Raw genomic sequence first — 21619 nt, 5'->3', positions numbered from 1 at the left:
CCCCTAGTGACCAGATGTCTTGGGCAGTAATTGTCGGCGCACTAACCGCTAGACCAAAAACGATATATCGCGTCTAGTCAGGCTAGCGACGGAGAGATTACTGTCCCAACAGTAATTGCCCACAGGTTGTCGCTGCCTTGGACCCAATCTGGTGCACCTCACGTTGGTGCTGAGTTGTGGGGGGGGGCATTGCTTGAAGGGGTCAGGGGTAGTATATCCACACGAATAGACAAAGATCTGATAGAAGCACCTTTATCATATAATATAATGACAAGATGAAGGGTCAAAGGTATGAATTTGAGCTATCTGGATCCCAAGAAGATGTTTGGTGGTTGGAAAAGGTGCTGGAAGACCACGCAGGAAGAAGAAGCGAAGGATCAGCTGACCCTGGCTGGAGTGAATGCCTCAACAGATAAAAGTATATGGTGTTATGAATCTATTGCTTCACTTCATATTTCAAGAGTGTATGTTAAGAGATAGTTTGGTCTGATTGTGCTACCTAGTATTTAGTTACAGTACGCTCAGTTCTACAGAAAATGCGAGCCTTATTGCACCTTTCTCAATTGGCTCCTCACTTCATACATCATACTTTTCAGATTTGGCACCCTTCTGTCGTCCGGCCTCTTCGTTGGAAGCACTCTGGGCATAGCCTCCGCGGACGTCACGGACGTCACGAGCATACGCGTGGCTGTCATGGAGGTATCAATCTTTGTTTCTGTTTCTGTTATTGCACATTCGTTGCCTTACTCGCCAATTGATTTGGCTTGGGCTTTTCAAAAACCGACAGGCTGTGAGCATTTACTGCGACATGGGGTTTTCGAGTTGTTTAACTTATCGTCTCTCCAGCAACCTCTCATACACGACGGAACTGCTCTAATGATGACCATGGATAGGCAGAGGCCCTCCACCCCTAAGACTGGTTCGAAGCGGACATGAAAAGCCACGGATTCGATGGCCCTCTCCACACCGACGCTCATGATCTCACCGCTATCGCCGAACTGATAATGGACTCGATCATCTCACAGGGTCTGGTCCTGCACCATGGGGGGACGGGAGCGAGGCCGAGGAGGATGAAGCCAAAGAAGAAGATGATAAGGGTGAGGGAATGAAGAAGAAGAAAGCGAAGTAGATGATGGAAATAAAGATGATGATGATGAAGATGAGAATAACAATAAGAGCGACCCAGACTTCCATCCTTGAATAGTATTATCAGACGCATTATTTATTATTATTCATTATTCAAACTCGTAATAGATGGCCTTCCCATCAAGTTACATGTTAACAAACCTCATAACATTATCCAGAGAGGCTAATAAAAACCGTCGGATGGCCAAAGCGTTTGACTTCTTGAGTCGTCGTTCCAGCAACATGGATAGGCGCTTCCAATTAACCTCGTCGATGGCAATATCCCTCACTTCGTAGAATACTCGGCTAGAGAGCCAAGTGCGCCAAAACCTATTACCGAGATTGAGGCGCAATCCTTTTTCCACGTTCGCGATCGTCTGATATGGAAGATATCTAAGAATCATATAAAGTATTTCCATCGGAAGAACGCAGGGTCTGGGACGTGGTGCCTTTCGGGTGACCAAATGGCCCTTTCGTTTCATCATCAATTTCCTTCGCTTTTCGTGTTTTAGTGCTAGACAAATCGCCCCTGTAACGCATTTTGTACGAACAGGATCTGGTAGAGATTCAAGGTCAGCGTCATCGAATGTCGGACCTGGGGGGACCCTAACCTTCCCGACAAAACATCCAATACCAGGATCTAGGTTGGTAACCGGTTTTCTTACGTCTGCCTCGGAGAGTCTTATGTCTGTCTCGGAGAGCGTCGAGAACTATGCCCAGGTCCTTCTCCGCAATCGTCCCCAAGTCGTGGTGAGTAAGTAGCTCCCAGCAGCGAGAGTGAACAAAGTAAGCCACCCACTCAACGTCGGGCTCCGGCTCCTGGGTTGGGCATAGAATGTCCGGACGTACGAAAGCTTGTCGTTCTTTGGGGGATAACCAGCCCGACCAAGTACCGCAAATATATCCATCTGTCTCATTCATTGGAACCAATCCGGTTGTCAGAGGATGCATGATGACCCCAGAAAGCCGGCAGGTGCCTGTTGCAGGGCGGTATAGAACTGGACCAATCAGTCAACAGCTGAGGGTATCTAGTGTACCAGGGTGGCTGACCTGCGCGGGAAGTGTTCCACCATGTTTTCTTCCCCCATCTTTTCTTCTCAGAAGGTCTCCAATCCTCTAGAAGCTCAGCGCGACAGAGGTTACTTCCTACATAGTATCTCGTATCCACGTAACTGTAATGATCGTCCTCGCTTGTCCCGTTCGCAAAGACAAAGCCGCAGACGAGACAGCTGGGCCTGTCATGATAGGACTTAGCGTCGATTGTGTGGTAGAAGGAACGATTTATAGCTTTCATGTTTCCAGAGTGAGCTTTCCGAGGACTTGAGGCTACTGCCGGAATACGCATTGTATATGAGGTATTTAAGAACGTGTGTCATGATAGCGATGGTCATGACATAAGGGGAAGGTCGGATTGGCTTGTCCGAAACCTTGGCTTGTTTCATTTAAGCTGATGTCATGAAGCGTAGATGTGTCTCATCAGGCTGGGAGTGGTACTTCTCAATCAATTGGCTAGTAGGACAACGAATGCGCACTGCCAAAACAGCAAGTAATACCTTCATGGCAGCCACGGATATACTCATGACGTCCGCGGAGGCGATACCCAAAGTGCTTCCGACGAAGAAGTTGGACGACGGAAGTATGCTAAATCAGGAAACCACGATGTATGAAGGGAGCCAATTGAGGAAGGTGCATCAAGGCTTGCACTTAATAGCACAAACATTGTCTAGAATTAAGCTTGACATAGTCCAATAGACAGCACAGTTGAAATAAATTCTCCTGACTCGGTCAACTCTCTCCCAGAATGTAAGTTGGGCAATGACCCATATCACCTCACATAATCTTATAGTATGATTAAGGTGCTTCTATCAAATTCTCGTCTACTCGTGCGGATGCACAACCCCCGGCCCCTTCAAGCAATGCCCCCCACAACTCGGCACCAACGTGAGGTGCACCAGATTGGGTCCAAGGCAGCGACAACCTGTGGGAAATTATTGCCCAAGACATCTGGTCACTAGGGGGGCAAGGATCGTCTACGCGAGACCGGGTGGTCAATGGCAACCAGTTGCCGATAATTGGGGGCAGGAGGGACAAGGGGGTAACGGGGACGATGCCGAGGCCGAGGAGGACGAAGCCGAAGAAGAGGAAGAAGGGGAGGAGGAAGAAGAAGAAGAAGAAGAAGAAGAAGAAGAAGAAGAAGAAGAGAAAGAGGATGATGAGAGTGACAACAATCGCGATCCGGATTGGCATCCTTGAATAGTATCATTAGGTACCGTATTATTAATGATCATCTATCATTTATTACTTATTACTTAAATCTTCTGTTCTGATAGAAAGAGTGTTTCCGAACTAGTCGCCTTGCTGGAATTTTGTCTGTCACTGAAGTATGCCATGACTCGATGAGAGAGGAGATATATTTCGTCTAACTTGGGTCCATTGTTAGCATTGAATTAGCGATGATTTCCGTGTGTAAGCATGATGCCACGAGGCGTGAACTCTGTAGAAAAGGCAGTCGAGCCTGCTAAGTACACTGTCCAATTTGCGTGGCTGAGTGGAGCTTCGATGCAAGGTCACACGATGCTTCACATCAAGGTTATCTGGACGCCCCATTCCTGACTATATCCCCGCACTAGTATGATACCTGGGACCCTGAAAGCCAGAAACAATGACTCCCGCTCCAATAGACATGATGCATGACAGCCGCATTGGAAATAGTACTCATCCCTTTGACTTGGCACTCCCTTAACGCGCACGGGGTTTGGTTGAGCTGACATCTCGGTCACTCATGTGTCTGCCAGATCATGACTATCATTGCATGCCTTGGCGGATCAGTGCGCTAAAGTTTATTTATGCTTCAGCTTTATTGGTGATAGATGACTACTCCATAGTATGGCCTGTGTTTGCAGCATGGATACTGCAGCATGGATACTCAAGGTATAACCATTACCTAATCGAGCAAGTGTTCATCCCACTTTTAATTCTGCCAATATATGATGCCTCCGCCCTTCTGACCGCTCCAAAACAACCAATCGGGGTGTACAAAATGAGCAGCATCGGATCAACAAGGTTCCGGGCCGCTAACCATTGCGTCAAAATTCCCCGCTATAGTTCATCGGAGCCAATCAGAGACTAGTAAAAGAAAGACCTCGTCCACAAGGTCCTCACTTTTGAGCGAAAACTCTTGAGGTGAATCCGCCGCTTTCCCCCAAGGTCCCCATCTGATGCAACTTCGCACTTTACCCAGAACGGACTGGAAGTCTCCGTCGCCCGCCATCATGGAGACGCCTCTGCATTCACCCCCTGTTCTTGCTTTGTGTTGTGTTGCTCAATTGAACTTCTCACTTGTGTCCAGGTGAGCTGCGCGCTGGCAAGTGCTGAGATCGTTTCTTGTCTAACTCAAATCGAAATCGACGCCTCAGCGATCGCGTTTGTGCAACCCCTCACCAGTGCCACCAAGGTCCTCAGCACCGGTTCAACGCCGTTCATCGCCGGACCCTTTGACGTGGACCAGCCTTAGGGACCTTGGGGACGCCCAACTCTCACACTGACAACTTGGCGCACATTTGAGAAACCAATTTAAGAGCGGGGGGACCTTGCAGACGAACCTCCAGCAATCTCAACCGATCACTGCAGTTGACATTCTTCTTCCACGTGCCTACACTTCCGCTATCCTCCTGTCACACGATCCTGCACGCCATTGGACCGGATACCTGTCAGACGTTGTTTCGATCATCCCTACCTTCTTCGGGCGGGCCCGTGCTATTCTAAGCTGGTCCAGACGGTCTGCAGAGGACTGCCGGTCGGATACAATCAACGGTGGAAGATGGATTCTCTTCAAAGTCTAGTTGCCAGAGATGCAACACCTGCTTGTGAGACGGGCAATGGATATGATGGCCGTATGGGCCTGCGTATCTCGTCTATCTTTGTCATTCTTATCGGTTCAACATGCGGGGCTCTCTTCCCCGTCATGGCCCGGAGTTTCAAGGACTCCAAGATTGCAAAGTGCGCCTTCTTCATCGCCAAATACTTTGGCTCCGGTGTCATCATTGCCACCGCATTTATTCACCTGCTTGCCCCTGCAGAAGAGGCTTTGACCGACGACTGCCTTACCGGCCCAATCACAGAATACTCTTGGGTCGAGGGCATCGTGCTAATGACCATTGTGGTACTGTTTTTCGTGGAGCTAATGGTCATGCGCTTTGCTCGATTCGGCCACGGCCATTCTCACGACGAGGATGATCACCATCATGAGAAAATCGAGCATACAACTACCTCCTTCCCTGCTGAGTCGGTTGACATGAAGACCCATATGCCGGGGGAGGACCATCTCGGTCATTCCCGCGAACACCATGATATCGAGCTCGGAAAGCAGCACTCCGATCTGGAGGAGTACGTGGCTCAATTGACCTCCATCTTCATTTTGGAGTTCGGAATCATCTTCCACTCCGTTTTCATTGGGTTGACCCTGGCGGTCACTGGCTCCGAATTTGTGACACTCTACGTTGTCCTTGTCTTCCACCAAACCTTTGAAGGCCTGGGTCTGGGATCTCGGTTAGCTACTGTTCCTTGGCCACACTCCAAGCGATGGACACCCTATTTCCTTGGTCTTGGCTACGGTATCTCCACGCCTATTGCCATTGCGATCGGTCTAGGCGTGCGCGACTCTTATGCGTCTGATGGCGCCACGACGTTGATCGTCAGCGGTGTCTTTGACTCGATCTCGGCCGGCATTCTCATTTACACGGCCCTGGTGGAGCTACTGGCCCACGAGTTCATGTTCAGCACGTCGATGCGAAAGGCACCGATCCAGATCGTTCTGGCGGCTTTCGGTCTACTATGTCTCGGTGCTTTATTGATGGCCCTGCTGGGTAAATGGGCTTAAAAATATTAGATAGATTTCTTCTTTGTACATATAGATACCATTTATGACAATATATGATGACAGTCTTCACAAACCATCGCATCTGAAACATGTTATTGTGGAATGTAGATGGAAATTACGCAATGTTGAAGAGAATGAAATTAATCCTTTAGGCCAGCAGCATATTTATTCATTCATAGTTCAGTACTGCTAGAAAACCATCACAACAAGTTGGCTGGATGGTGTAGTTGGTTATCACGTATGCTTCACACGCATAAGGTCCTGGGATCGAGCCCCAGTCTAGTCACTTTTTTGTTTTTTTGTTTTTCTTTTTCCTAGCGCGTCACCTCTTTTACAATCAGCATTATCTTCTTTTTTGCTAGTTAGATTAATCAATCACATTAATCCATAAAAGTAGAAAACTACCCTAGGTAGCATCCTCTTCCACACCAACATGAACTCGGCATACCCCTAGCAACCCTTCCCAGCTAATCTAACCAAACCTACCTACTTATCTAACCGCCCGGCAACCACTAACTTAACTACCACCAAACCACCTCCGCATCTCCTCCGCTCCCACCTACTTAAGTATACGTATCCGCATCTCCTTAATTCAATTACTCCTCCCAATCTACAACTCCCACTCCTCCAACAAATCACCCCATCCATCAATCCAGATATATAAAATCACCACCAAAATGCGCTTCCCAACCCTCGCCACCCTCCTCACCCTCTCCCTCACCACCTTCGCCTCCGCCTCTAACCTCGGAATCGAAGTCACCCACTCGGTTGAATGCACCCGCAAGACCCAAATCGGAGATACAGTGTCCATGCACTACCGGGGCAAGCTCGCGTCGGATGGATCCGAGTTCGATGCTAGTTATAACCGCGGCACTCCGTTGAAGTTTAAGTTGGGGGCTGGGAGGGTTATTAAGGGGTATGTATTTACCATCTTCCATTATCTGTGCTATTGAGTATATTTGGAAAGGAACTAGGCTAATTGGCTGCTTGTTTCTGTGTAGATGGGACCAAGGTCTCCAGGACATGTGCATTGGAGAGAAGCGCACGTTGACGATTCCGCCTGAACTGGGATACGGGGACCGGGGCATTGGACCGATTCCTGGCGGTGCGACGTTGATCTTTGAGACAGAGTTGGTGGGTATTCAGGGGGTAAAGAAGGATGAGTTGTAATCTTTTCTTCTTTCTTCTTTCTTCTTTCTTATTATGGGATTGTGGGGTATAACGATATGATTCTGTTCTATTTGTATCGTCTAGGGTATCATCTTCTAAAGTGTAGAATAGGTACACGGATCAACAGCATGAGTCTATGTATACAGGGATTAATCCATCGCATCTAGCTTATTATCCGACTCGTCGTTCTCGGAGACGAGTATCCCCACGAGACATTCTCCCAGTATAGCGTCCCAGTTCACCCAGGGGTGGATATCGAAGAATAATCTCCCTGAGTCTTTGCCCGCGCCGCGGAGAAGCTCTCCCCGGCCGCCGGGGTGAAAGGGGAGGTACGGTGTAATGTTGTAGACTTTCCCCTGATATGATGTCCAAGCGTCCATGCCCTTGCGGCCATTCTGTGCTTTCAGCATCGAAGGCGTTACTCGGATCAGTGTCGGAGGGAGGTTCTCTCCCCGCAACTTGTTGTTCGGGTTGGATGTCAAGGCCGCCCAGTCTAACGGCGAGTATCCCGGTTCGAGAACCGCTCGTTTCGAAGAGCTAGATGGTTTGGTCACCTTCGTCGGGGCGAGCGTGCTGCTCGAGAGGCCGCTGCTCGGCGGGGCGCGCAGGGAAGCAGCAGCGGAGGGTGGTGGGCGCAATGAACTCGAGCTCGTGGTATTATTTGGGCGTGGGGGATATCGCCCCGGTGCGAGGGAGGGCGCAGAAGTAGTCTGCGATGCGATCGGACGGAGACGCGGCGGGGCCGGAGGAGGCATAAGGGAGGAGCTCTTTGCGGGGTTCGATTGCTGTGGTGGGGGCGGGGGAGGCATAAGAGTGCTGTCTGCCATCTTCGTCTGAGTTAGGGGTTGAGATGGTGGTTTCATCGTGGTTTGAGTTTGAGCGCTGGTCTGGATTTGCGGTACTGAGGGGCGGGATTGATCGGCGCTGTCGTCGAGCCGAAAAGAGGGTACTTCCACCGCAGGTGCGCTGGATGGAACTGCCTTGGGAGTGGTCTGGGTGTCGCTCGCAGCATCATCTTCATCGTTAGGGGGCTTTGCTTCGCCGTTGACTGGTGTTTTCTCTGTCGCGCGAGCCGCAGGGGGGTTGACGGGCTTCGGGAGTGGTTCGGATGCCGGGGGCTCAGGAGCCCAGGTTCCGGGGGGATAGCGGTACAGCAAAAAGCATGCTGTTGCAATGAGTGTGGCGACCCCGACCCAGCCCATGCTGGAGTGTAGTCTCAGTATAGTGAGTGAGTTACTGGCGATGTTGGCTTGTAAGCCACATACCAGGAACCGCGGAGAACATCGCCACGTGATATCTCCGGATCTCCGGTACGTATGCTTAGTAATATACACATTATCCAGGGTTCAAGTGTTTGCACTGTTTGGTCCTGCGATAGGCCTGGTTAGATGCCCCTGATCAGGAAGGTGTATGCAAGCGATGTCTCTTGACTTTCTTTACTCCTCTCGCCTTAGTTAGGTCATGGTATGCTAACTTTGTATGGAAAGACTTAATTCAGCTGCTACAAGCACACCCATGTGCAGATGGTCTTAAAGCAAAGCAAGGGATTCCATCAGTTTGTCCATAATGATTGGTAACTAAACAGAATGGCTGGCTAGACTGAGACAGGGAGGAGAAGCTGTACTTCAGTACAGAGGCTTCTACCCTCGGCTACAGAGTTTCTCTACATTACTGACAGTAGACATGCAGCTGCAGCGCTCCTACCGTCCCTGGAATAATTCACCCGCAGAATGCAGATCCATTCCTGGCCCCGTGCGGTGGGTATTTATTGACCTCATCATCCCTCGATGCATCAGACCACCTAAAATCAACATGGGTCGACAACTTGCTCTCAGTTGGCTGGCAACATGTCTGTCTTTGGCGACAGCAACCAACCTCTACGCTACCCACTATGACGGGTCCGTCTACAGCCTCTCCCTTCAGGACAACGACGGCACCTACGCCCTGTCCATCGCCTCCTCGCTCAAGACTTGTGGCTCGATGCCCAGCTGGCTCACCTTCGACTCGGCCTCGCGCATTCTTTACTGCTCCGATGAGTCTGGTGATGCGTCCACCAATGGATCTCTGACCACTCTGGCGGCCGACCAGGACGGCACCCTTACGGAGATAGCCACTGCTGCGGCACCGGGGGGCGGGGTGAACAGTATCTTTTATAACGGTGATGACGGTGCTCAATATCTAGCCATCGCTCACTAGTATGTGTCTTCCTAGGCTTGATGATTATGGCCTAATGTTTGCAGTGGTGGCTCCGCGATGTCCACATTCCGTCTCCCTTTGAATGATGGGGATGAGAACCTCCAGGTTTTCCGCTACACCCTCTCAGAAACCAAACAGAACCCGCAGCAGAATGCGCCTCATCCTCACCAAGTTCTCTTGGACCCGACTGGATCCTTTATACTCGTGCCGGATCTGGGAGCGGATCTCGTCCGTGTGTACGCCATCGACAAGTCTACTGGTGAGTTGGACGGGGCCTGCCCTGATCTGACTTATCCAGAGGGCAGTGGACCCCGACATGGCCTGTTCTGGCAGACAGAGCACTCTACACTCACCAGACGACTAAAGACCCGGCAGCAAGACAGTCAGATCTTGTATATCGTCGATGAGCTGGACGGACACTTCAAAGGGTTTACGGTCTCCTACACATCCGACGGCTGTCTCAGCTTTGACGAGTTTCAGTCGTTCGAGCCATACACCGACGGCCAGCTACCGGACGGGGCTACGCCATCGGAAATCCGCCAAGCGGGCAACTCGTTGTATGTGTCGATCCGGAGCGATCAAGGCTTCGCTCCCAACGACTCAATGGCGAATCTGGACCATTCCTCAAATAACACGGTCACCTTGAATGAGCTCACCTCATCCTACGGCAAGGTACCCCGGACGTTTGTGATCAACAAGGCGGGAGATTTGGTTGCGATTGGCGATCAATCGTCGTCGAATGTTGCGATTGTAACGCGGGACCCGCAGACTGGAAAGCTGGGGGATGAGGTGGCGAATGTGCAGATCGGCGAACCGGGGGTGGTTGGAACATCAACGGGGTTGAGCAGTGTGGTATGGGATGAGTAGACCACATCATAATATGATACTATGCATTCCCCAGTATCTGTCAGAACTATCTGTATCGTAGACCACCGTTGTTAAAATAATAGCCGATAAGCATCGATTATCACGGGTCGGAAGTATAAATGGCATTGAGGGTATAACTAGCGATGCAATAACCCTCAAAAACGGGCAACTTGCCTCTATCCCAAAACTTTTCCGGTCAGTTGCCACTCTACTTCTTGAGGAGACAGCAACTTAGTGATCATCCGACCAGGATCGTAAAAGGCAAGGCAGCCGACAGCCGAGTGCGTGAGAAGCGGGGATCATGGCGTGATCCGCTCATTGGCTCCAACATGCGGATTGACTGCGGATTGACCGTCTCCTCACGCGGTTTGCCAATCGGATGGTGATGCCCCTCTCCATTTGATACTCTCCCGCCATCAATTCTGGTTTCTGGTTGCGCTTAATGGCGAGGCCGCGTGCCTCAGCCGAGAGCCGATGGGCAGTACGGGGTAGATGCCACTTAAATACCCCAATACCCTCTGTCTTGTCGCCTGTAATCAGCTGTGAGTCTTGCATCTTAGTCTCTTGTCCATATCGTACATCATGGCTCCGAAACGCCCCAACTTCCTCGTAGTCGTCGCCGACGATCTGGGCTTCTCTGACATTGGTTGCTTTGGCGGAGAGATTCGCACTCCCAACCTCAACCGTCTGGCCCAGGAGGGCGTTCGCTTTACAGACTTTCACGCTGCGGCAGCATGCTCGTACGTTCCCTTCTTGTATACATGCGTCCTACTTTCAACCCATTCTAATAAAGAACTACAGTCCCACCCGCGCCATGATCATGACCGGCACCGACCACCACATCGCCGGTCTGGGTAACCTCGTCGAATGGACCAACATTTCTGGCCAAAATGACCCTAAGGGCGGCGGCATGAGCACCGCTCCTCAGCGCGGTATGCCCGGTTACGAAGGCTACCTCAACGAGCGCGTCGTTGCTCTCCCCGAAGTCCTCCGTGACGGAGGCTACCACACCCTGATGGCAGGCAAATGGCACCTGGGTCTGACCCCAGAGCGCTCTCCCTACCGTCGCGGCTTCGACCGTTCCCTCGCTCATCTCCCAGCCTGCTCTAACCACTACGCCTTCGAGCCCCAGCTTCAAGGCGCCGACGAGACCCCTACCTTCCTCGAAGCTAGTTACATCGCCCTGCACACGGAAGACGACCAATACGTTAAGAAGCTCCCAGATGGATGGTACTCGTCCGACGGCTACGGCGACAAGATGCGTGATTACCTGAAAGACTGGCATGAGCGTGGCGATGACCGGCCCTTCTTCGCCTACCTCCCCTTCACAGCGCCCCACTGGCCCCTGCAAGCTCCCCGCGAGTACATCGACCACTACCGTGGCGTCTACGATGAAGGTCCTGATGTCCTGCGCCAACGCCGTCTCGAGCGTCTCAAAGCCCTCGGCATGATTCCTGACAGCGTCGAGCCTCATCCTGTGGTTGCAGAGGAAGACGAGGCCAAGCCCTGGTCTGAGCTCTCCCCAGAGGAACAAAAAATGTCCTCCACCGCGATGGAAGTCTTCGCCGGTATGGTTGAATGTATCGACGCCAACGTCGGCAAGGTCGTCGACTATCTTGCCTCCATTGACGAGCTGGACAATACGTTCGTCTGCTTCATGTCTGACAATGGTGCTGAGGGCGCAGCCTACGAAGCATACCCTCTGGTGAAGAGTGGAGTCCTCCCTCATCTTCAGAAATACTACGACAATTCTCTCGAGAACCTGGGCAACTACAACTCATTCATCTGGTACGGCCCGCGGTGGGCGCAGGCAGCTACCGCTCCGTCCAGATTGTATAAAGCATACACTACGGAGGGAGGCGTTCGCGTTCCCTTCCTTGCTAGATTCCCTACTTCAGTACAGACGTCTCCTCAAGTCCAGGCTGGTGCTATAACAGACCAGTTCGCCACGGTCATGGACCTCGCCCCTACTATTCTGGATATGGCCGGTCTCAAGCACCCCGCACCGACATACCAGGGACGGGAGATTGTTCCCATGCGCGGGAAGTCCATCTACCCCTGGGCCAATGGCAGCGCCGCGCGCATCCACCCAGAGGACTTCATCCAGGGCTGGGAGACCTGTGGTCGTGCGGCGCTGCGCTACGGCGACTGGAAGATTGTGTATATCCCGAAACCGAAGGGACCAGAGCGCTGGCAGCTGTATAATCTGAGGAACGATCCGGGCGAAGTGCACGACTTGGCCGAGAATGAGCCAGAGAGGATGAAGGTGTTGCTGAAGTTGTGGGATCAGTACGTGCTTGAGACGGGAGTTATCCCGCTGAGTCCGGATCTGGGTGAATTCCTCGAGGCCATGGACGAGCAGATGAAGGAGAATGTGTGGATGGAGTTTGACTATTGGAAGAAGGGGGCGAGGGAGGAGCCGGACAAGTATACGAGAAAGCCGTTGAGGTTTGGGGGGTTGCAGAAGACGGTGAAGCAGTTTTAGTGTGATGCAGTTGGGTATTATGCTGGTCATAATCTTTCGTGGTTTGGGTATATGGGAGTTAAATTTGGACTTGTATCTAAATACAGTTGATATAGTATAGATGTGGATACTACTCATCAACATACTCAGAATTATTTAGATTCGAATATCCTAGCATATCATCAAATATAGCATCCCCTCCTCCGCACATTTCCCCCCTCCACCACAACCCTCATCCTCCCTATCCCCATTTTCCCACTGTTATCCACCCTCCCACTCACAACCACCTTCTCTCCCCCCAACACACTCACATAATTATCCTCCCACCACACATCCACCTCCCCACCAGCCTCATCCACCATGCTGATCCTCACAAACCACGCCGGCACCTTATCCCGATTCTCCAACGTGACACTCACCCTTCCACCACCACCCACCTTCCCACTAACTCCCACCTCCACCGTAGGCAACCCCCTCAACGCCGAGAAATTCGCATAATCACTAACAGGCGTAGTATACCACGTCGACTCATCCCAATCCAGAACATCAAGTTGCGCAGGGAGGGTGTACACATTCCTACTCAGCACCTTACCCCCACTCTCCTTCAGTAATAGTCTCAGAAAGACTACCCCATCCCACCCCCCAACCCAAGGAATGATAGAAGTAACCTTCTTCGACATCGTCGGACCCATAACCACACCCTTCACCTCCTCATGATACAACCTCTTCCCATCCAACCCCACAACATCAACAACAACCACCAACCCCTCCCCCCTCTTCACCCCATGATTCACCACATACACCTCCCCACTCTCATAATCCACCGCAACATGCACCCCCCTCGCACCAACCTTCACCCCATAATACGCCCCTCCCCTCCTCAAATAATAATCAACCAATTGCCAATGTAAACTCGGCCACGCACTATTCAACATCCAGTACACCACGCCCGTCGCCGCCCTACCCCCTCCATTACCACCAGTAGCACCCCCAGATCTATTCTGCCTCACCGCAAACGCCTCAAACTCCGTCCTGGTAGCCTCATAATCCACCACCTGCGCCAGAAACACATACTCCTCCAACGACGTCGGCTTGCCGAATCTCCCCCACAGCGCAGCATTATACACCCCCCTTGTATGGAACTGCGATCCAGCAGGAGACATATGGTACATCGCTGCATTCTTCTCCTTCCATAGACGATCTAGCTCTTCCTCGGAGAGAAACCGTCGCAGACTGGGTAGTTCGGGAGTCCCTACACCCGCGCCTTGCTCTGAGCCGAAGCCGTATGCTGCGCCGAGGCGCTCCCCGTACCAGTAGTTGGGGGGCACCCAGTCGTAAGGACCGAGCATTTTCATGCCGGAGGGGTGGATGCGGGCTGAAGCGGAGGAGATGATGGGGGCGGTCCAGTCGGAGTGGTTTAGGGCTGTGGTGTAGAGGGTAAAAGCACGGGGGTTGGGGGGGTAGTCGGAGCCGAGGAGGAAGGCGAGGATGGAGGGGTGGGGTTGGAGTGTGAGGGATGTGTGGGTGAGCATTGAGGTGGCGGTTAGGTAGTCGTGGTTTGTCCAGGGGTAGTTTTTTGAGAGGTCGGTGTTGTACTATCGTTTATTTAGTATACTCTATGACGAGAGTATGGGTTAGGGTATAGAAAGGGAAGGTATACCTCCCACGCCTCCCACTTATCGCAACACTCCCACCCCGCCAACACCATGATGCCCATTCTATCGGCCAGATCATAGAACTGTGGGTGTTCGAGTTTTCCCTCAAGTCGGATGGTGTTAAGCCCCATGTCTAGCACGGCTTGTAGGAGTGTGCGTACTCGATCAATATCAAACCGGAGGAAAATGTCAGGACTGTATCCTGCGCCTCGGACGTGGAAGGGGTATCCGTTCACTCTGAACGAGACGTCTTTTTCGTCTCCGTGGTGGGTGAATGTCGCAGTGACAGACCGGATCCCGAATGAGCACTCCGCTGTATCAGATAATGTTCCGTCACTGAGAGTGAAGTTCGCAGAGACAGTGTACATGTCCTGTTTTCCCCAGGTAGCGGGCCACCATATCTTTGGATTCTTGATGGTAACTTCTGCTTCAACTGTAGTAACTTCCCCACCTCGTAGAGTGACAGCTTCAGCAAACTGCACTCCAGAACTAGTATCATCAGTAGTATTATCAAACACCCTCCCCCCAAACACACCCCTGACACTCCTCTCCCCCCAATTCCTCACATCAACCCTAACCCTCACCTTTACATCCTTTCCCCCACTACCCCCTTCTATCTCATCAACAACAACAACCCTCACCCCCTGCACGGCAACCCCATATACCCCCCTAACCTCCACCCCCCTCCAAACCCCCATGCCCATATCCGGCGGCGGGGGATTCCAATCCGCCCATCCGACACCAAAATCCCTTGTATAATCCACGGGGTACACTTTCACTTGCACCTCATTCTCTACCCCCTCTCTTAGCTGTGGGGATATATCATATTCCTGGCCGTTATAGGCACCAGATATAGAACCTATTTGGGCGCCGTTGATGAAGATGTCCCCGCGGGAGGAGATGCCGTGGGTTGAGAGGATGATGGTTGTGTTTGAGTGGGAATGTGGGACGGTGATGGTGGTGGTGTAGAGCCAGGGGGATTGGAAGGGGGTGGTGGGGATAGTGGAGAGGATGGTGCTGTGGAAGAGGGCGGATTCGTTGTAAGGGGGGATGATGGGGTTCGGTTGGTTTTGGGGGTGGAGGAGGGTGGCGAGGATTGTGGAGTGGGAATCTGGGGTGGTGAGGTTGAGGTTGAGTGTATTTGGGGGGTTTGTGGTGTTGGTGGTGGGTTGGATGTGCCAGGTTGGGATGGTGATGCGGTTTCCTGGGTGGGGGATGAGGGTTGTGGCTGTTGTTGTGATAGTGAGGAGGGATGAGAGGAGGAGTAGGAGGTTCATTTTGATTTATCTTTGTAGGTGTGGATTTGGCAAATTAGAGAGAATGCTCAACATTTATATTGCCGTAGTGAACTTAGGCATCACACCGACCTCGTCATATATTCAGCTCACTGCTAATCATTACACATTCAACCGCCATTTCCCACCCTGCAGTCCACTTGCCTTACCTCCCACTAACTGCACCTTCACTCCCCGGTCCGAGACTAACTGTCCGCTCACATCCCCCAACTCCACCGAGCCAGTCGTCCCGTTCGGCGTGGTGAACGATAATTCCTGATATCTACCCCCTGATCTGCTGAAGCTTGACGCGAACGACCCCAGCCGGGTACTAAACCCAGCTTCAACTTGGGTCAAATTGCCCGGCTGTGGCTTGTACAGCCAGGTCGCACCCGCTGGTCCGGTGACACGCAACCCGGCCGTGTAGATGGTCAACGCTGACGTCGGGCCCGTGGACCACCCGTGCGCGTGCGACACTCGCGGCGTATTGGTGTACGGCGCGTATACCAGCGATCCGTCCGTGGAGTACCCCTCGATGAAAGTCGAGTTGGTCATCCGCGGGTCATCCAGCATGAATCCCCACTGCAACCGCAGTAGATCAAGGGCGCGGTCGGGCTGGCCGGCCTGGTAGTGGGCTTGCAGCTCGAAGCCGCCGATGAAAGGCGACACTGTTGCGCCTGCTTCCGGGGCGGGTGCTCCGTATGGTCCCCAGCGGGCAGCGAGCGATTCAGAGATTATGGCACTCTGGTTGGCCGAGAGGGTCAGGTTTGCCTTGACAGCCCAGGAGTTGCCGTCTTGCGGGTGCAGGGTGGTAGTCTCGTTGTCGGTGTAGAGTCCCTTCTTGTCGTCCCAGAGGAGTTCGTTTGCCACTGTCTTGATCCGGGCTGCTGTGGCGGTCCAGTTTTTGATGGGTGCGTTGTCATTCAGAGCCTGAGCGAGAGAGATGGCATCATTGAGAACATAGTACAGGATTGCGTTCGCTTCGATGTTCTGTTCTCATTAGCATTGCACTCACTGATGTTCAGGTATGTACTTACATGTGCCCCCATGCCAAACCTCAGCCAGTCAGCACTAGCTGTGATATTGGCCAGACCTGTGCTATCCACGCTCGACAATGCCCATTGCACGCCCTTCTTGTACTGACCCCAGTACCGGGTCAACCACGCGCGGTCCCCAGTGTATTGGTAATAAGATGCCGCGCCAACCAGGCTGTGCAGATGGTAGGTGAAGCTGACCATGTCGTAGAATGGCTTTCCAGCATAGGGAAGTTGGCCATCAGGTTTCTGAAGAGCATACAAAGATTCCAACGCTGTGCGGACACTATACAGATCCTCGGTACTGACAGCTACACTCTCCAAAGTAATGGACATGTCACCTGGCCAGACAAGTCGGTCACGTTTGGCTCCATCCGTCAACGTACTGCTGCCATTGGTGATGGTGTAGTTGGTCCACCACTTGTCCGTCTGCGGCAGCGTGATGGTCTCAGACGAGGTGATGACGCCCAGTCCCACCAGAGCGTCTCCCGTGGTGGGATCGATACTGCATAGTTGTAAGGTATACGCACCGGCATACCAGATGCGGTTGAGGAGTTCATCATTGCTGTGGAAGTATCCCGTGTACGCACGGAGGTCCTGTATGGGAGATGCCGTATAGTTGATCTTGACGCTGTTGAGGGAGACCGTGGCGGTGGTGTTGCTAACAACCGTCATATACCGGAAGGCACCCCGGGTGTACTTCTTCCCCACTGAATACACACCCGCTCCCTGTCCGACAGCAAACCAGAGCGGAGTGTCAAGACCCGCATCCTGGGTAGCATCGCATGCCTCGTTACTAATCCACATACTAGACTCGGTGAAGGTCACGCCGATAAAGGCGGACTCGGAGGAGGCGGAAGCGACATCCACAGACACGATACCAGCAACATTGATGCCAAAATCGTATGTCACTGACGAGACGCCGTTGAAAGTGGCCTGTCCACCAGCACCGGTCAAAGCGGCCGCATTGGTGACGGAACCGTTCACCTGGCGAACGGACGCAGGAGCCAAGTCGCGAGAGCTCGGGGCTAAGATGTACTCCTCATAAGGTACGGCCAACGCTTCAGTGGCCAGTAAGGCCGGCAGCAGCCAGGAAGACCACATTGTGATGAGCTTGTGAATTGGGTGTCTCAAACTGGCTTTCTGCACGGCTAAATATCGGCCATCAAGCTCAGTCGGTACAATAACAGCCGATGGTAGCAACGATCAAAGTTATCGGTAGATCATCCTTCCGAGCAATGACGCATATCTCTGGTCTCCACTGCTACTTGGTTCGGGGTGATGGAAATGACGCGCGTGGGGACGAGGCAATCGTGCTGTTGTCTGGTTGGTAGACGGACTGCAATGCATGACTTGGCAGACATCGGCATGTGGGCAGTGGATCGAGAGATTGAAAAAGATGGGTCCTATAGATGAAAAGAGGAGACAACGAGGAGAAGAAGTGGAAAGAGGAGACTCGGCAAGAGAGACGGGAGACAGCCGGAAACGCCGAGCATTGCCTGATGGTCTCTACAGGGTCTGTTCGCTGCATACCCCACGGGGGTCGTATTAGCCCGTCGCTGAAGATCCACAACACCCGAGGTGTGCCGCGCGGTGTTATGCAGAGAAGAACCTACAAGTTCACGTATGTTAAAACCAGACCAAATAGATTTAGCACGCGCAAGATATAACTTAAGATACATTTTAAAGTAAAATAACGCCCCAGTTGTCCTATCCATCAGATCCATCATAGGTTTGCATGCGGATGAGTCGCAGATGCATTATCGCTGTCACTCAACACACTGCGACGCACACCCGCGGCATTCAGTGACGCCGCTCTATGAACAGGGCTGCTCCCTCGGCTGATGGGAAACAAACTCGCCTGGCTGACGGGCGTCTCAGACATTTCACGACCAGGAGCAGTGTCCCGGGCCAGATCTTGGTGACTTCGATGCAGCCCCTCGCTGGCAACAGATCCAGTGTCATCAAGCAAACTGCCTTTGTTCCACATCTCCGGAGTCCCCTCTCCCCGAGCAGTCGTACCCAGCGCATCGAGCTCTGTGATCAACTGGCTCCCCGACTTGGCAAAAGATCCTCGGTCGTCCCGCATCGGTCGATAGCGCAAGTCCGGATCCTTCGAGAAGATGGCGTACACAGAACTGTAAAGAACAAGGAAGAGCAGAATCAGTGCAAAGGCGGCATTGTACACAAAGAAAACGACGCCCATCACACCGGTCACGATGCCGGGCTGGTCGAAGACGTTGGAAAAGAAAAGCAACAGGATGGAATTTGCGAAGTTGATGGATGCGATGGCAATGTTGTAGCCATTGGTCTTTTTGTCCATCCATGGACGCACGATACTAATTCCAATAAGCGCCGAGGTCTCGATAATCACCATGGCCACCGTCTGCACAACCGGCGCCGGTTGGCTCAGACTGATGAACATCGCCTTGACGAAGATGTACAGTAGCGCGAACACGAGGAAGTAGTAGGCGGTGGCTCGGTAATGTACATACAGAAATCCCAGCTTGTTCAGACAGGCCTCATCCGAGTAGAGAATATAGGCTGGGTTTCGATGCATTGCTACCGACCTCCGCGCGAGGATGATAACTCGGAAGGCAGCCCAGCCGAGCGTGCAGATCATGGAAACTAGCATAACCACCGCCAGGACGACTTCGGCTGCCGAATCATGCTGCGTAAATTCCCACAGACAAAGGACGCACATCTGCGGAAATCCGATGAAAATAAGCCGATAAAGGATTCCCTTGGACACATGAAAGTCTCCAAACTTGTCGGTCTTGGTCTTTCCCTTCTTTGCCAGGAAGCGACTTCCCACCTTGAGTAACCCGACGATAATCATCACCACCGCGACGAAAAAGACAAAGAAGATGAAGCCGTTGAGGAAGATGTTGGTGCCCTCAATGCCGGCCCTGAATCCCACGCGATCGATACCCCGCACCTCTGTGGTACCGGTAGTGGCGGTCTCCGACTGAGCGTATTGTCTTTTGAATACATTGGTCACGCTGTCCAAAGATCGCTTTTTGAGAACTTCAACAGACGTAGTCGAGAGCTCCGACAAGACAGTCGACGGCGTACCACCGGTTGCCCTCTGGTACCAGGTGCAAATGGTATCCAAGAACTTAACGTGGATGATCCCCATGCTCCATTGCATGTTCTGGGTCCATGCTTCCACGATCGGCGGCATGTGGACCGAGATCATCCCAAACATGGCCTGTGATTGCATGAAGCTGAAAAAGGCCAGCACGTTAGCGGCGACATGGGCAGCAGTGTTCGAGTTGCCCAGACCAGCTGCGACAGCTGAAGCGATAAGCCCGATGCCGGAGATCACCGCTGTCGTCCATCCGACTCCTTTCTGGTAGACTGTTTTTCCATTCGACAAGGTCGCTTCGAGACATGTAATACTAGTGCCGGTATCTGTGGAGTTGATGTAAACCCGAACGGTGGCATCAAGGTCTGGCACAGTGTATGCGATACCTGCAAGATTGTTAACACTAGACGATGAATCAATGCGCGCAGGATACTACAGACCCGGGATCCGGCGCACCACATCTTCCGGAATCTGGATTGGGGTGTTCTGAACGTTAATGGCACCCGCGCTCATCGGACAGAGACCCTCTATGTTCATTTTACATGGATCCAACGTCTCACCAGTCAACTGGTAGCCATAGACGTCGACGGAAAGATCGGCAGTGACTTTGCCGGAGATGGCGGCCACGCCATCGAAACTCAGAACCAAAGAACGATTTTCGGGAGTGAAGCGGACGCTGAAGTAGGTGGCAGTAAAATTGTTGCTATCCTGGCAGATATTCAGAGCATTCGATTCAATGAGTCTGGTTGCAGCGGCCAGCGGTGCTGTGGACGCGAGGAGGGCGCTGGTAAGGCACGTTGACCAGCGCATTCTCACGTCTCACTTTAAGGGGAGGGTGGGGAAGTGAAGATAAATGGGAACGAATGACGGCAACAACTAGCGATTCCGGATAACGACTGACACCAGCGTGCTATCTGACATGTCGTCAAATGGCTGGCAAAATAGGAAGATGCAGCGAAGTGTGGTCGAGAGTAGCGAAAGAGTTGACGGGAGGAAAACGAGTGTCACACGCAGGATATAAGTCTGACGGGGACATGAGGTTGGCAGAGCGAGTGGCGCTGGAGGAAGAGGCCCGGCTTTTCTCCATCTGGTTGGCGGGCTTTGCAGGTGCCAAGCGGGTGTCAATGGATTCACACAGGTTTACCTACAAGGGACTAGGAGGCTGTTGGTTGGGCTCAGGCTTTGGTGCTGGACCCTTTCGGGGCCGCATCCCCCCCAGCTAAATTTAGACCCGATCGCCATCCAACGCTGACTGAGTTCCTCCGGCGCTACCACCAAGCCTACCACCAATCGGTTAGTTTAGGAAGAGACAATGGTGCTGATGAACCGTTACGCGGTAGAGAGTTGGCGCTTTGATACTGCATCGAGCAGATGCCCCGATGGCTCTACCTTCGATTATGGAATGATTATTGCGATCCTACCAGGTACCCGTCTTTGGCCCCAAACAGGATGATAGGGTCCATTCATTGGGCGTATTTAAGATAATGGACCGCTGATCATCCTGACAGTTAACCTAAGATAAGCATCGGGACAGGCGGAACAGATCAAATCTCCTTGCTTGAGTGTGGTAGGGCGGATGATCGTATGCTTGGTGTTTATGATATAGAGTGTTGGAGTAATTTGGGGTAATATTTTACAATCTGAGTACGGATTGCTGTGAAGAATCTAGCTTAGTCTGCAATTGAAGAGTGATAAGCAGAAGAAGAGGGGGCAGGCCTCAAAAGACAAAGAAATAGGAACGGATAGTAGACAAAAAAAAAAAGGTATGAAAAAAGGAATGGGACGAGCCGGGCTTGAACCGGCCACCTCCAGATCTTCAGTCTGACGCGCTCCCAGATGCGCCATCGTCCCGTGGTACTTGTTACAC

General features: G+C 52.3%; 10 protein-coding genes and 2 non-coding genes across 12 annotated transcripts; 6 read left to right on the top strand and 6 right to left on the bottom strand.

The window, feature by feature from the left end:
* Positions 1–1271: 1271 nt before the first annotated feature.
* BO87DRAFT_303205 (uncharacterized protein) lies at positions 1272–2419 on the bottom strand (the record flags this gene model as incomplete). The annotated part of the gene is made up of 3 exons (XM_025619235.1): positions 1272–1835; positions 1975–2123; positions 2176–2419. The coding sequence occupies 3 exons, from the start codon at positions 2417–2419 to the stop codon at positions 1272–1274; spliced, it is 957 nt and encodes a 318-aa protein (XP_025482371.1).
* A 263-nt stretch (positions 2420–2682) lies between these two features.
* BO87DRAFT_452949 (uncharacterized protein) lies at positions 2683–3378 on the top strand (the record flags this gene model as incomplete). The annotated part of the gene is made up of 4 exons (XM_025628523.1): positions 2683–2761; positions 2878–2928; positions 2982–3066; positions 3141–3378. 4 exons carry the CDS (start codon positions 2683–2685, stop codon positions 3376–3378), a joined length of 453 nt encoding a protein of 150 aa, XP_025482370.1.
* Positions 3379–4600: 1222 nt separating this feature from the next.
* Positions 4601–6077, top strand: zrfB (low-affinity Zn(2+) transporter ZRT2). Its single transcript, XM_025618783.1, has one exon. It carries the CDS (start codon positions 4946–4948, stop codon positions 6002–6004), a length of 1059 nt encoding a protein of 352 aa, XP_025482369.1. The 5' UTR covers positions 4601–4945; the 3' UTR covers positions 6005–6077.
* A 139-nt stretch (positions 6078–6216) lies between these two features.
* Positions 6217–6290, top strand: BO87DRAFT_t110. Its single transcript has one exon. It is a non-coding gene; the product is annotated as a tRNA-Val (tRNA).
* A 391-nt stretch (positions 6291–6681) lies between these two features.
* Positions 6682–7174, top strand: fkbp3 (peptidylprolyl isomerase family protein FPR2; the record flags this gene model as incomplete). The annotated part of the gene is made up of 2 exons (XM_025625168.1): positions 6682–6920; positions 7006–7174. 2 exons carry the CDS (start codon positions 6682–6684, stop codon positions 7172–7174), a joined length of 408 nt encoding a protein of 135 aa, XP_025482368.1.
* A 71-nt stretch (positions 7175–7245) lies between these two features.
* Positions 7246–8415, bottom strand: BO87DRAFT_374573 (heme/steroid binding protein). Its single transcript, XM_025622811.1, has one exon. The coding sequence runs from the start codon at positions 8374–8376 to the stop codon at positions 7324–7326; it is 1053 nt and encodes a 350-aa protein (XP_025482367.1). The 5' UTR covers positions 8377–8415; the 3' UTR covers positions 7246–7323.
* Positions 8416–8986: 571 nt separating this feature from the next.
* On the top strand, positions 8987–10237 carry BO87DRAFT_303435 (lactonase family protein; the record flags this gene model as incomplete). The annotated part of the gene is made up of 2 exons (XM_025619246.1): positions 8987–9369; positions 9415–10237. The coding sequence occupies 2 exons, from the start codon at positions 8987–8989 to the stop codon at positions 10235–10237; spliced, it is 1206 nt and encodes a 401-aa protein (XP_025482366.1).
* Positions 10238–10607: 370 nt separating this feature from the next.
* BO87DRAFT_374571 (arylsulfatase) lies at positions 10608–12868 on the top strand. Its single transcript, XM_025622810.1, has 2 exons — positions 10608–10977; positions 11039–12868. The coding sequence occupies exons 1-2, from the start codon at positions 10820–10822 to the stop codon at positions 12720–12722; spliced, it is 1842 nt and encodes a 613-aa protein (XP_025482365.1). The 5' UTR covers positions 10608–10819; the 3' UTR covers positions 12723–12868.
* Positions 12869–12883: 15 nt separating this feature from the next.
* On the bottom strand, positions 12884–15633 carry BO87DRAFT_452944 (putative glycosyl hydrolase; the record flags this gene model as incomplete). Its single annotated transcript, XM_025628522.1, has 2 exons — positions 12884–14296; positions 14362–15633. 2 exons carry the CDS (start codon positions 15631–15633, stop codon positions 12884–12886), a joined length of 2685 nt encoding a protein of 894 aa, XP_025482364.1.
* A 120-nt stretch (positions 15634–15753) lies between these two features.
* Positions 15754–17768, bottom strand: BO87DRAFT_423860 (putative alpha-L-rhamnosidase A; the record flags this gene model as incomplete). The annotated part of the gene is made up of 2 exons (XM_025627195.1): positions 15754–16620; positions 16668–17768. 2 exons carry the CDS (start codon positions 17766–17768, stop codon positions 15754–15756), a joined length of 1968 nt encoding a protein of 655 aa, XP_025482363.1.
* A 622-nt stretch (positions 17769–18390) lies between these two features.
* Positions 18391–20562, bottom strand: BO87DRAFT_395112 (transient receptor potential ion channel family protein; the record flags this gene model as incomplete). The annotated part of the gene is made up of 2 exons (XM_025625167.1): positions 18391–20138; positions 20193–20562. 2 exons carry the CDS (start codon positions 20560–20562, stop codon positions 18391–18393), a joined length of 2118 nt encoding a protein of 705 aa, XP_025482362.1.
* A 968-nt stretch (positions 20563–21530) lies between these two features.
* BO87DRAFT_t109 lies at positions 21531–21603 on the bottom strand. Its single transcript has one exon. It is a non-coding gene; the product is annotated as a tRNA-Phe (tRNA).
* Positions 21604–21619: the final 16 nt, after the last annotated feature.

The sequence above is a fragment of the Aspergillus neoniger genome (assembly GCF_003184625.1).
Source record: "Aspergillus neoniger CBS 115656 unplaced genomic scaffold BO87scaffold_8, whole genome shotgun sequence".
Classification (NCBI taxonomy): domain Eukaryota; kingdom Fungi; phylum Ascomycota; class Eurotiomycetes; order Eurotiales; family Aspergillaceae; genus Aspergillus; species Aspergillus neoniger.
The sequence above is the reverse complement of the archived record's forward strand: the minus strand, read 5'-3'. Positions and strand labels throughout refer to the sequence as shown.

Bases quoted from the DNA above. Each gene is read 5' to 3' on its own strand.
- zrfB (XM_025618783.1), top strand. From the start codon at position 4,946: ATGGATTCTCTTCAAAGTCTAGTTGCCAGAGATGCAACACCTGCTTGT.
- BO87DRAFT_374571 (XM_025622810.1), top strand. From the start codon at position 10,820: ATGGCTCCGAAACGCCCCAACTTCCTCGTAGTCGTCGCCGACGATCTG. The intron at 10,978-11,038 runs GTACGTTCCCTT...AAAGAACTACAG, and splicing joins CACGCTGCGGCAGCATGCTC to TCCCACCCGCGCCATGATCA.
- BO87DRAFT_374573 (XM_025622811.1), bottom strand. From the start codon at position 8,376: ATGGGCTGGGTCGGGGTCGCCACACTCATTGCAACAGCATGCTTTTTG.